Below are 12,788 nucleotides of genomic sequence, written 5' to 3'. Positions count from 1 at the left end.
ATGCGCCCAAGTAAGGGTGAGTAAGGGGAGGGCTTGACTGAGTTGAAAGGCAAATCTGGTGTTTTCTGTTCACGGGGCCTGGGGCTGAGCTGCCTCTCCGTACAAACGAGTGGGACTGATTGAATCCCATCGCACTGCAAGGATTTCTGCAGATGTATGTCCTACACATTTGCTCTGCAGAGATCTCACCAAATCACCAAGATGGCCACCTGGGATCGGGTCAGGTTGCTGACCAGCCAGGATGGGCTCAGCCTGGACCCACCAGGGGGTGACAGCTCACCAAAGCCCCTACCTGATCCCACAGCAGCAAAATTACCCCGTGGGATCGTGCAGCAGGCAAGGATGGCCACTGGGACAGGAGCAGGGAGCTGAGCTGGAGCAAGTGGGAGCAGCAAAGCCTTTTATCCATTCCCACCAGAGCCAGGCGCTCCTGCTGATCCAGGAAGCATCTGCCTGGATGGACTCCTCTCCGTGTTACAATGCAGTGGGTGAGTTTTATATGGCAACCTCCAGGGCTTCCTCTTAATTGCCTACTGCTTTTGGTAACAGGCTGTGCTTTGGCAGGGAGAAAGCCCCTGGGAATGGCCTTATTAGTACACAAGAGTGGGGGAGGAGGGTGCCAGAAGAAGCAATTTTAGGCTAAATAATGGATGCTGCAGCTGGAAGGAGGATCCAAGATGCTGGCAGAAGCCAAGGAGGTTACTCCAGCCCCCTCCCTGATCCCGTTGTTTAACATCTGTAATGCACATCCCCAGATTTTCCAACAGCCTCTTAGAGCAACTTCTGAGAAATCCTGTGTTTACACGACATGAAACACTCCCGAGGCACAGCAATGAGAATATTGCCACGGCTTTTTTTCTTTTTTTTTTTTTTCTTTTTTTTTTTTTTATGCAGCTGAAAGCGATCCCAGGTCGGGATCTCAAGACCGCCCCTGCTTCTCGTCACCGGGGCGTGCGGTGCTTTAAAAGCACCACACAGGAAGGAAGAGGCAGACGTGGGATTTGCAAGACCTTGTCCAGTTCTCTGGGAGTCCAGGGTAGGGCTACTGCCTGGCTGCAGCCACAGGTGGACCCGCACAAGGCTCTCTGGCTCCCCACATCATTCCTCAGCCAAATTCTTCAGCACTTGCATGGGACCAAAAACCTGTGGAGGCACGAAGGTGATGGGAATGGCAGCACGGGAGCTGAGAGCACGGGACTGTGAAGTTACCAACTCAGCCACCAGGGCACGGAGGCTCTCTGACACTCGTGGTACACACTCAAACCCTCCTTGAGCTCCTGCAACCCTGCTTTACCCGATTCATCATTCCCTCTGGAGCTGGTGGCCTTGATGGTGATAATGCCCCCCTCAGTCCTATACTCATATAGGAGCACGCGAGAGCCACTGCCCCATTCAGGCAGGCAGCTTGATCTAATCCTTTGCTCTCCTTTCAACAGCGTCCACTTTCTGACAGCGGTTTAGAAGTAAAATGCAGGAGATTTTACGGTAGAATTTGTGCCCCGAAGGAAAATTTCTTTTTAAATTTTATTAGTGAGCATTTGGCCCGTGTCTGGAAGCACGAAGGCTTGCATTGCTACCAAACCCCTTGGACTGAAATCCTGACTCAAGGATCCAAAGGCAATTTTCCTTCTGTCTTCTTTGGACCCACGTTTTCGTCTTCCAGGTTTGTTGTCTGTGTGTTTTAAAGTCCTTACAACAACTCTAAAATCCCCAAAATGCTTTCGAGTTGAGTGAGAAACCCAGGCGATGCGTTCCAACTCCAGCAAGGGATGCTGGACGGGAAAGGAGAGCTACTTTTGTGGTAAGAGAAGAGGAAACATTCAGCCAAAAGGCAGCAGAGCTCACACACCCACAAATGCAGGCAGGCCCAGCAATTATGAACTTGCTACAAGAGAGACAAGCGACTATTATTAAACCCTAGTCTGGGCATTTTCCTCTGATATTAAATGATGGCAGCAGAAGGGCGTCCAGGCCTGTGGCTTTGCTCCTTTAGCCACTTTCATCTTCATGAATGCTGGATAACTTTTTCTTTCTTTCTTTCTTTCTTTCTTTCTTTCTTTCTTTCTTTCTTTCTTTCTTTCTTTCTTTCTTTCTTTCTTTCTTTCTTTCTTTCTTTCTTTCTTTCTCTCTCCCTCTCTCTCTCTCTCTCCCTCTCTCTTTCTCTCTCTCTCTCTCTTTCTCTCTCTCTCCCTTTCCTTTCCTTTCCTTTCCTTTCCTTTCCTTTCCTTTCCTTTCCTTTCCTTTCCTTTCCTTTCCTTTCCTTTCCTTTCCTTTCCTTTCCTTTCCTTTCCTTTCCTTTCCTTTCCTTTCCTTTCCTTTCCTTTCCTTTCCTTTCCTTTCCTTTCCTTTCCTTTCCTTTCCTTTCCTTTCCTTTCCTTTCCTTTCCTTTCCTTTCCTTTCCTTTCCTTTCCTTTCCTTCACATTGCCTCTCCTCACACTGACATGCTTGAAGGAAAAACAACCACAACCACAAAACACAACAAAAATACACCAGGAAGAGAAAATAGGGAACTCCCTGAAGCAGGGACAAGAGAAGCTTTGTTCCTTCCCCTCAGCACCCACAGCAAAAGCTGCCTCCAAAGGCCAGGTACTTCTTGCCTGCACAACAAGTGGCAGGAGAGAGTTTTGAGTGCCTGAGCCTGATTTTTGGCCGGTGCCTCCCGAGGCCTCTGCTGCTCTCCCGCCTGCACTCCCTGTTCCCACGGCCCCGGAGCGGTGACAAGGAGAAAAACCAGAGCAGCCCCCGGCCTGCGCGGATGAACTCCCAAGTATTTAGATTACTGAGCTGCACCTCCATAAATCTGGCCGGTTCTCTGACACAGGAAAGGGCCCAGGGTGTTAAATAAATAGACAGTAAATTTCAGAGGATTTGGTAAAATTAGGGTTGTCGTTACTTCTCCATTCCAAGAAGACTGATCTGGGTTATAATTATCCCGGCCGCAGCCAGGCTTTTCAATAGCCCCCGCACTGATAAATGAGGCGTTCACTCTCACGAATGCCTCTCCTTCCCCTGATGCATGCAATGTGTTCCAGACGGATGGAGAAATCATTTTTTTTTTTTTCTTTTACACTTGCTAAGCTGTTTCCCAGCACCCAGCAGGCCGGAGCACGGGCAGGTGTAAATCAGCAGAGCCCCACCAAACTTTCTTCCACTCTGCTATTTACAGACTCTGCTACTTCTAAGCGTAAAATACCGTACGGTACGTGGGTATCTTCAGAAGCAGCAACCCATAAATGCCTGCTGTAAGAAAAACCCCATCAGATAAACACAAAGGACGGTAATTGCACGAATCACCCCGGGCAGGCAGCGCGGGGCGCCTGCCAGCTCAGCGCTGCTCCTGGAAAAAGCCACGTTAATTAGGCTGATTTAAATGCAGACAGGTTTTTCTTTCCACCGAGGCCTTTGTACCCGCTTTGTATGAACGGGAGGTGGCCTCGGAGTCCTCAGCCAAAAACTGTCCTTTTGCTCCCCTCATGGGTGCCGCTCTCTTCAGCGGGGAGCAGCGGAGCCCCGTCAAGGGAATGGGGTCAAGCTGAGGCAGGGGGGGTTCAGGCTGGACATCAGGAAGAGGATTTTCACCATGAGGGTGGTCACACACTGGGACAGGAGTTTAGAAGCATTTGGACTGTGCTCCCAGTCTTATATTGTGAATTTTTGGGTGGGCCTGTGTGGAGCCAGGCGTTGGACTTGATGATCCACTGAAACCAGGCCTAAAATTAGGAGCGCGTCTGACCCTGAAGTGAAGAATTTTCGCTCAGAACCCGGCCTGGCACCCGCCCAGGGTGACTTCATCTGGAGGGGAAGCTGGAAAAGCTTTCAAAACGCTGCTTTCTGCAGGGGAGCTCTGAAGGCTCGTGTCAGCTGGAAATCAGGCAGCACATTCGCTGTGACCGTGAACCGAAGGAAGGAGGCGACGAGGAAGGAAAGGACTGGAGGTGGAGGAGGAAGATAGGGACCACGGATCAGGAGAGAGTCTGGGCAGCTTGTCAGTGTCTCTAGGAGAGATGATAGGAGTGAGGAGGAAAAAAAAGTCCTTCTCAGGCCCTTAGCATGATGAACAGACTGGCAGATGTTGGCAGCGACCTCTGGCTCCATCTGGTCCTATCTGCTCCAGCAGGGCCGCCTAGAACAGGGTGCCCAGGGCCATTCCAAGCATCTTCTGATCCATCTCTATCCACAAGTGATTCCTACCGCTGATTTTACCGATTCTTACACCGATTTCACCAAAATATGTGTTCAGGTAGCATCGATGACCTTGCTGTTGTACTAAATCCAAATTGCTCAAACCCATTTCCTCACATTTATATGCTGATTTTCTTTTTCTTTAAAAATGGTAGCGTGTAAAAACTGTAGTAGGCAGTTTTCCTGCCAAAGTTGCCATCATTTTCCCTCTGGGTGCTGCCGGGTGACTCCTGTGCTCTTCGGACAAGGGCACCTCCAGCTTTCTGTGTTGATGCCTGCTGATTCCTCGCGCCTTTCAGCTGCTGAGAGCTCCCCGTGGTGTTTGCATCAGGCGTCTCCGTTAGCTGTTTGCCTTCTGCCTGTTAAATTCTCATTACATATTTATCATGCTGTTGTAGCAAAGATGCCTAAAGCACAACCATGGACAATATTTGGTCTCGGAGTCCCAAAAGAAGCTGCAAGAACATGTGCTTGCATGGTTAAACGTGTGCTGTACCTCCAGAGGAGGACTTGGACACAGTTTCCATGTCTCACTTGGTTTTATGTGAAAATTTGAAGCACCTTTGACTGAGAGACCAATCTCTCTTTGTAACTCGATGGTGATATGTTTTAGCTTTGATCCCTGGTACTTTTTGTTAAGAGTAACGGTGTGAAGGCAAAGCTTTAAACCTTCCCAGCTGGAGTATATCCGGCATAAGGCAGCAGTGAATGCCCGTCCTGCTGCAGGGCAGCTGCTCGACTGCAGACCCGTGGCTCCGAGGGGCATTACTGCAGCTGCCAGAAATGACAGCCCTGCACGCGATACGAGAGCTGGTTTTATTCTTGCAGGCACAGCACTTTATTTCTCCTTGCTGGTTGAGACCTTCTAGCAAACGCTTCTCTTTAAATGCTCCTCTTTAAAGATGACATTTGTCATCTCATTTAGAGATGCGGGGAGTCCTCTTTTACCACAGCAAATGCACTTGTGCTTTGAAAAAACCCTTCCTGGACTTGTGACATGACTAATCACCCCTGCTCTCAGCAGCCCCTGAGTTTCACGATACAGTCACTTTCTACAAAGCTACGTTTTAAGGCACGGCATCATTTAAAGCGGTGTCTCTTCGAAAGCACGGGAGCAGGCAGTGGGGCTGTGGGCTGGAACCAGGACAAAGTCTGAACTGGGCCCAGAGGGTCCACAGGGTGTGGTGGGAGCCGTCGGGCTTAATGGTTGCTTAATGGGTGCTTAAGGGTTGCTGGGGCTGCCCAGGACACTGAGCCCGTTCAAAGCGCCGTCCCAGCGGGCTGAATTAGCCCATCTGTTAGCAACCTGCAAGCGAGCGGGGCTGAGGTGTAACCATACACGCTGTTGACAATGACTGAAAACCACAAACAAGTAAGAATCGTAATAGTTACAGGGCGATGTGTGAACATGAGTCACATCCCAGCGTCAGCTGCGAGCTATCTTCATCTCCTCCGACGAGCTCTGCTGGGTGCTGGAGAGGGCAGAGGGGGAGCCGTGCTCTTCAGCCACCCCCCTTTTCTCACATTACTCTGTGTCTTCCTTCAAAACAAGCTCTCATGTATGGAACCATCGTAGTTTTGCAGACCTATAAGCTGGCACCGCTGGGTGCTTTATTTTTAGCTCCAGGCAAGTCGCATCGTGTCTTCCCAAGGGCACGAAAAGCAGCCACTAGACCAAGCACAGCAGAGGCAACCTCAAGGGGGGCACTCCCCATACCTTGTTTTTCCATGGCCGAATGGCCACCTGCCTGCAGCAGAGCCCCCTGCACAGCTCCAGGACCCCACTTTCTGCCTCGGATCACCCCCAGCTGCGTGCCCCCCTGCCTGAGCACACAGCCCTTCAAGCATCTCCAGAGCACAAAAACCATGCTGGGGGCTAGCCAGCCGCTCAGGTTTGTTGGCTAAACTCACTCTTATCTACCTCTAAGCAGAGCAGAAAATGAGTGGCAGTAAATTAGCCTCCAGGTAAGCCCCGAGCAGCTGCAGGCCAGGCAGCAGGGCAGCGAAGCACAAATTGTTGCTTGTTTTGTGCTTGCAGGGCGCCGGCACAAGGTGCTGCCCCAGAGCAGCCGCTCCTGCGCCTGTTTACAGCAGGAGCCCCAGCCAGAAGGGAGATGAAATTTCAGATACTGAATCGTTTGCTTCCAGGGAGTTACATCAGCAGCTGATTTGGCCTGCTTCTCTCTTGTTTGTTTGCTTCTTTCTCCGAAACGAGTGCTCTGCTTTGGTTTGCTCGCAGCAGTTCCCCTTCTGCCGTGCCGCTTGCTGGGCTACTGCAGGGCTCCGCCGGCCGGGATGACATTTAGCTACGGGAGGAAAACAGGCAGAGAAGAGGAACCCGCGTCTTAAAAAAGGAAACCTCGAGGGAAACCGCAATTGTGCAGCTGTCCCAGCTCTGCCACTTCTTGCAGCACATTTCGGCGGGCTCGTTAGCATTTTCGTGCAGAAATAAAGCAGTCAGCGAGCGGCGTGGTGCTCGTCGCCGCTGTCAAATGCTGAGCAGGATAACACGGCTTGGCATCCTGCGAGTGACAAGTGTTGGGAAATGCTGCTGCGCTCCAGCAGCTCCCATGACGGTTCTGCTGAGGAATTTTTACTCCTGCAACGTTACATTGGCACCGAGAAGAGGCCAGGAAGGATAAAAATAAACGCGAGCCTGCTTCCTGTCCCATTTTGTAAACTCTGCTCATCAGGCTGGGGTCTAGCAGGAGATGGAGGTGGGCCTGCCAGCTCCCCGGGACACCACGGGTGGCTGCAGCAAAGCAGGCACCGTGCAGGAGGCACACACACGCTGGAAACCCCTGCTGAACACTGTGGGGATGTGAAGGAAGAGGGGAAGCAAAAGTGCAGCGCAAGCTGATGTGGTCACTAGCATCTTGATCTGCGAGATGCAAATTGCTTCCTCGCAGAAAGGTTGGCGATGTAGCCGCTGATCAGAGCTGGGCTGCTGCAGAAAGGGGGGTCCTTGGGTAGGGAGTGCAACTGGCAACACTGCCGGGTAATGCTACATTGCCTCACTAACCTGAGACTCACATCACAAACTTCTTTTTTCATTCTTTTTTTCATTCTTTTATTCTTTTTTTTTCAGAACAGCACAGGAGCATGCATGCAGCACCTAGCATGGCTACGCCCTGAGCACAATCTGCTTCCTCAAGGTTTATCAGGGTATCAATGGATACGTCAACCTGCTAATAAAAAAAAATATATATATATATATATATAATTTCACTTGTAGACTAGAAACATTTAAAGCTACACATTCGGTACAACATGGCAGAGCTCCTTACTCCCCCCTGTGCTTTTCAGGTGTGTTTCCTCTCAGGTAGAACCTGCATTTCTAACAGCACCCAGGGACTTGACTGCGTGCAAACCTTTGGTCCGTTCAGTTCAGGAAGCAGAAATACTCCAACCAAAGATTGCTAGTTAGAGTCCAATGATAAAATCTTATACTTCCAGTTTCACCTCTTGTAGTCCAGTAATAAGGTATTCCCAGTGCATTTCTTTATTTTGCATGGCAGTTGGCTATATCCTATGATAAAAAGGGGCTGGCAGGATTACAACCCCCCATTACAACAGTGAGAACTTACATCTTCTCCTAGGCCATTCACTCCTACAGCACCACAGTCTTAAATTGTAATTTCTGTCTCGACATTATGATATACTGGGAAAAATTAAGGCTGCCATCAGATGAGCGTATGCTAAGGAACTGCAGCATTAACTCCGAACTTCCTTCCCAAAGCTGATTCAAAGATTACGGCAACCCAAGTGTGGTCAAGACGCCGATATACACACGTGAAGCTCCTCACGTGGACAGAACAAACCGTGATTTGAACACGTAATAAATGGTGACTAAGCCTATGCCTCTGGATTTGCTGCCATCAGCTATCACACCACACCAGGACTGACTTGCTGACACTAGATGTTAATAAACATTACTTAAGACACCACCATAAATTATAACGCACCATTTATAGTGCAAACACGGGTTGGAAACCTTTCCATTTAGCACTTGAAACAGGCTTAATTACCAGGACTGCGAGGCCATCCAAATGCCTCTGGTTCTCTTTCAGCACGAAGGGAGTGCCTCTGCGCGTTAGTTCTCATTCCACACTCCTGGTATGCTCCATCAGGAGCCACGAAACACCAAGCTAATAAATTCGTTCATCTTGGCCGTGGTTAGCAATTCGGGGAACAAGAAAGCGAGGGTGGGAGGGATGCTGCTCCCATTTCAGGATCTTTGCAGAGCAGGAAGGTGTGCCCGTTTCTTTGCGAAAGGTGTCGTGATCTTTCATTTACTCTTACAGGCTGTGGCAGCTGTGAATTTATCCCTGAGTGGAAATTCGCTTCTAAGAATCGTTTAATAACCTCATTTAGGAGGTTGTTATGAAGACCCACCCCTGTTTTTCTGAATCCTTAGTCACTTGATGATGTCAGCCCAAAAGATCTTCCTCTGTCACAGCTTCTGTCTTGATCACATCTGGCAAGCCGATTTCCTTTAAAGCTCCAAAATTCCGTATGTTTTCTTCGATCAGATAAGAGGAGCAGATCACAAACCACTTTCTTACTAAAGTCAGGACAATTATTCTCAGTGGATAATTATAAAGTGGGGAAACCAAAGAAGGGCAACGTGAAGTAACCTGACCCAGTTCTCCCAGAGAGCAGTGGCAGAGCGAGCAGGAGATGGCAGCTGTCCCGGGCCTCTTTATCCCTGCTCTATCTTTTACCTGTAGCATTATGAGAGGGCTCAGGGATGTTGCACAGGCCAGCAGGGCCAGCAGGTGCTTCTGTGAGGGGTCCTGGCTACACACCAGCCTTGGAAAGGTGACATGGAGAGATGCACACCACCACCTCTGGTTTATTTTTGAGTGCACAGCACAAACTCTGGTACAGTCAAGAGCCCAAACTCTGGATATCCACGGTAACCACTGCAAAGGCTTTCTGCTGAGCTCATTGCCTATAAATCAAACCCTGTAAATAACAGCAAGGAGAGAGGTGGGATTCTCCTGCCCTGTCACAAATCAAGCTGAAGCACCGAAAGCTGTTTCTGATTTTACAGGGAGACAGCTGGAAGAGCCTCAAAGTCATTTTTTCTCTGCTTTAACTTGCACACTGCAAAGAGGAACAAGAACATCAGGCGGCATTGCAGGATCAATAGTTATGGTGGAATTTATTGGTTTGATGTCAAGGCCAATTAGCTGCAAGTGGAATTAGCACATACCCTGTGCAGGAAGGCGAGTACGTGTTCTGCCCTAGATCGGAAAGATGTTGGCTACGAAGGTGCTCCACACAGGTGTGCACAGAAACGTCTCAATTAGCACCACGTTTCCCAGAGCTGGAAAACCTAACGCTGCCTCCTCTCGGTACACAGGAGCCCGCAGCACAGCCCTGATGTGCACAGCGTGGCAGGAAGGGGTGACTGAGGGTGGTGACACCCCCAGACCAGATCCGATGTGCCACCTGGATTGTACACACCTAAAAAAGGCTGCATTCGGCTAAGCAACCTACTCACCCCGTGTTGGAGAACCCTGCTGGCTGAGATCAACCCAAAACGCCACCTTACCCCGACACCTTTCCATTACTGTCCTGACTCATGCCAAAAGATGTTTTATTCCATGATTTACTGCTTTTTATGGGCTAGTGTACTCCATGCCTGGTTTGGCTACTGAGGAAGAGTTCAACGCTTATGTCCTGCTAGAAGATCGGGTGCTTCTGAGGAGAAGAACAAGCGCAGATGCAGAAGTGAGAAGACGCCAAACCTTGTCAAAATAAAAGGAATTGACTACACTAATTTTACTAAACTTTAAGATCCAAAAAAATGAGAGAAAAAGGTGTTAATTTTCAGGACTTTTGATGTAAGGTGGTGTTAAATTGAATGTTTTTGCACCAGCTTACTCCACACTTGCATCTCACCCTGGGAGTAGCCAGCACCAAGCCCTTGCAGAGCCCAGCTCCAGCCAAAAGTCTGAGAGCACAGGGAAGGAGGCAGCACTGCAGCTACACCAGCTCTCCATGCACACCCCTTCTGGACCTCAGCTCACCTGCAAGGCTTTCAGGACAAAGACGGCCTCTTCTTTTAGCTTATTCCCACCAAAAAAACGCAGAGAGTTACTCTGCAGCCTGTAACCTGCACACAAGCACTGCAGCCACTTTGAAATACAACAAACTTTACAGGAAGCCTTGGTGCACGTCATCTTTTGTGCTACGGTGTGTAACCCTTGGCGGGCAGCAGATCTCACGGATGTTGGTAGCAGCTGCAGCGACTCCTGCAATAAGGCACGCTGCCCCAAACGCACCACAGATGACACTCTGCCAGCCAGGGTCACCATCTAGATGAGAATGGAGGAGTACAACAGAATCCCTTGGACCTACAGAACGACATGCACGAGTTATCCCCAAAATTGTTGCAAAGACAGCCTGAGCTCCAGCCTGAAGTTGTAGCTACTACTGGAGTAACTGTACTAACAGTGCCATCCAGAGGTACTTGAGCGCAGTGCACACCTCTGTGTCAGCAAGAAATACAAGGCAGGACCTACGTACCAATATCAGACTTAAAACCAGCCATGAAATAATTATATTTTCTGTTATTTTTAATTTCTTCTATCGACTTTTATCCATATGCTTTTTTTCAGTCTCTTTCAATACTCACTGTGTCTTTTAATTTCCCACGTATGCTAAATGAATCGCTCTTAAAAACATACACATCTCTAGCCTCTTGGGGAAAAAAAACTATTTTATTTTACTCAAAATTGGTAACGATAGGACTGACATCACATGCTCAGTTTTGAGAAACTCACCTGTACTTCATTGCCACATGGTAATATTTTGGATACCAGCAATTGAGCATTGAAACAGAACATTTAACAATGGAAAATAATCTTCTTTTTTTTTTTTTCCTCATCTGTAACAGCTGTGACCTCCTTTCAGATTTGAAATTATGGCTCAAGCTTGATGCGAGAAAAGGCTTTTCAAACATACGATTATATATATTTGTGTGTGTGTGTGCATGTTCATATCTATACACAAAGATGTGTGCCAACTGCCTGAGAGCTTTCGGCGCAGCATCACCTGTGCCTTATCTTTACAGTGGGCCCCGTATGTCACAGGAGATGTTTGGTGAGCAGCAAGAGCCTTATTTACCTCTGTTTTCAGAGATAGCTCCTTCACTGATACTCGTATCTGTGCGACATTAAGACGTGGAGTCACTGAATGCTGTCTGGTGATCGAGATCAGAGAAAAACCAAGTGCTGAATCCTAATTCTTTCCTTTAGGCAGTTAATGGGATTACACAGATCACAGATAAATAACCCCAACAGCACAAACCATATACGTTCTTTCCCCAAAATCATCACTTACTGGTCCATCAGAATTATTTTACCAACTTAGATAAGCTAAAATCGAGAGAGAACATCACTTGATAACTAACAAAACAGCATTTCAGACAGCCTATGGCAAGCACCGTTCCCACTTGTTGCATCCCTCCCCCAAAACTGTTATTTTACATTCCTAATATCCAAAAATGAAGAAAAACTAAAAATACAAATGATGTCAGAGTACAAATGCTGTTACCGAACCATGCCTACTGCAAAGAGGTATGGCTAAAAGGAGATTTTGAGTGTTATGCAGTCCAAATGTTAAACGTAAGGAGCGATGTCTGCATTGTATTTGGAGTCACCTTGAGCCAACTTCAAGCCTTATCTTTCCTGAGCAGCAGATAGTGGCTTAATTTTCCACTGGGCACCCCTGGCGTGTGCCATGTTTGTAAGTGCACTCAGGTCAGCTATCAAGAGCTACAAGGAGCAGCTATTGATAGCTCTTTGGTCAATGAACGCACAGGATCATGGAGCCACCTGCACACAGAGAGGTTTGAAAGGCCAAGGTGAGCAAGCCTGCAGAAACCCACTCTGTTTAAGATGGGAAGCAGAGAAACAGCTTTCACATTCCAGACTTCTCAGAGCTGAATGTGTATCTAGAGAAAATAGGAGACATATGGATTCCTTCAGAAAGCTGTGAGAGATGACCCACAGAGATCACTGAGTGGATGTCTAATTTTACATCTTGACTCTGCTACAAGTTTCAGACGCATCTGATATCAAGTGTACAACACTTACACATAGTAGTAAAAAAAAAGCAAAACCCAATGAAACACACTAGCTCAATGCACTAAATGTGATACATAATTATAGCAGTAATTAAGCAGAAAATATTTCTTGAAAAGATCAAAGAAAACAAGCCTCTCTCATGCTGCCACTTTCATACAGAGTCTTCTCTCAAAACGCGTTTTGCAAATGAAAATGTCAGCATCCACCCAAGCCTAATGGCTGCCCAGGGAAGGAGTTGTTCAGTCAACAAATGGAAGTGTACGTTGATGGCAAATGTCTACCACCAACAGGAAAAGATCTGGAAAAGGCATGGAAAAAAAATCGGGTCTCGTGCATTCATTTTGAAGCGCTATTCAGCAGGTGTACCAGGTTCCAAACCACACCTCCTTTTCTTTTAGAAATGAATGAATTGTATGAAAATTAAGAGCACCGTGTAGTTCGGCAAAAAGGAAAGTGCAAAAATCATTGCCTACAGTCATTTCCCCTCTTTCCATGGTTAACCTGGT

At 48.0% G+C, this 12,788-nt stretch overlaps 1 protein-coding gene across 2 annotated transcripts in view; it reads right to left on the bottom strand.

The window, feature by feature from the left end:
- LHPP (phospholysine phosphohistidine inorganic pyrophosphate phosphatase) overlaps nucleotides 1–12,788 on the bottom strand; it is a 64,910-nt gene that overhangs the window by 30,805 nt on the left and 21,317 nt on the right. Inside the window, exon 7 of one of the 2 annotated variants that reach the window (XM_032191577.1) lies at nucleotides 12,457–12,580. The exons of the other annotated variant lie outside the window; for it this stretch is intronic. Within the exon in view, the coding sequence (XP_032047468.1) occupies nucleotides 12,526–12,580 (55 nt within the window). The 3' untranslated portion in view covers nucleotides 12,457–12,525. Of the gene's footprint in view, nucleotides 1–12,456; nucleotides 12,581–12,788 lie in introns of those variants that run through there. 2 annotated transcript variants of the gene reach the window in all.

Source organism: Aythya fuligula, chromosome 7 (genome assembly GCF_009819795.1).
Source record: "Aythya fuligula isolate bAytFul2 chromosome 7, bAytFul2.pri, whole genome shotgun sequence".
In the NCBI taxonomy this organism is placed as follows: Eukaryota; Metazoa; Chordata; class Aves; order Anseriformes; family Anatidae; genus Aythya; species Aythya fuligula.
The sequence above is the reverse complement of the archived record's forward strand: the minus strand, read 5'-3'. Positions and strand labels throughout refer to the sequence as shown.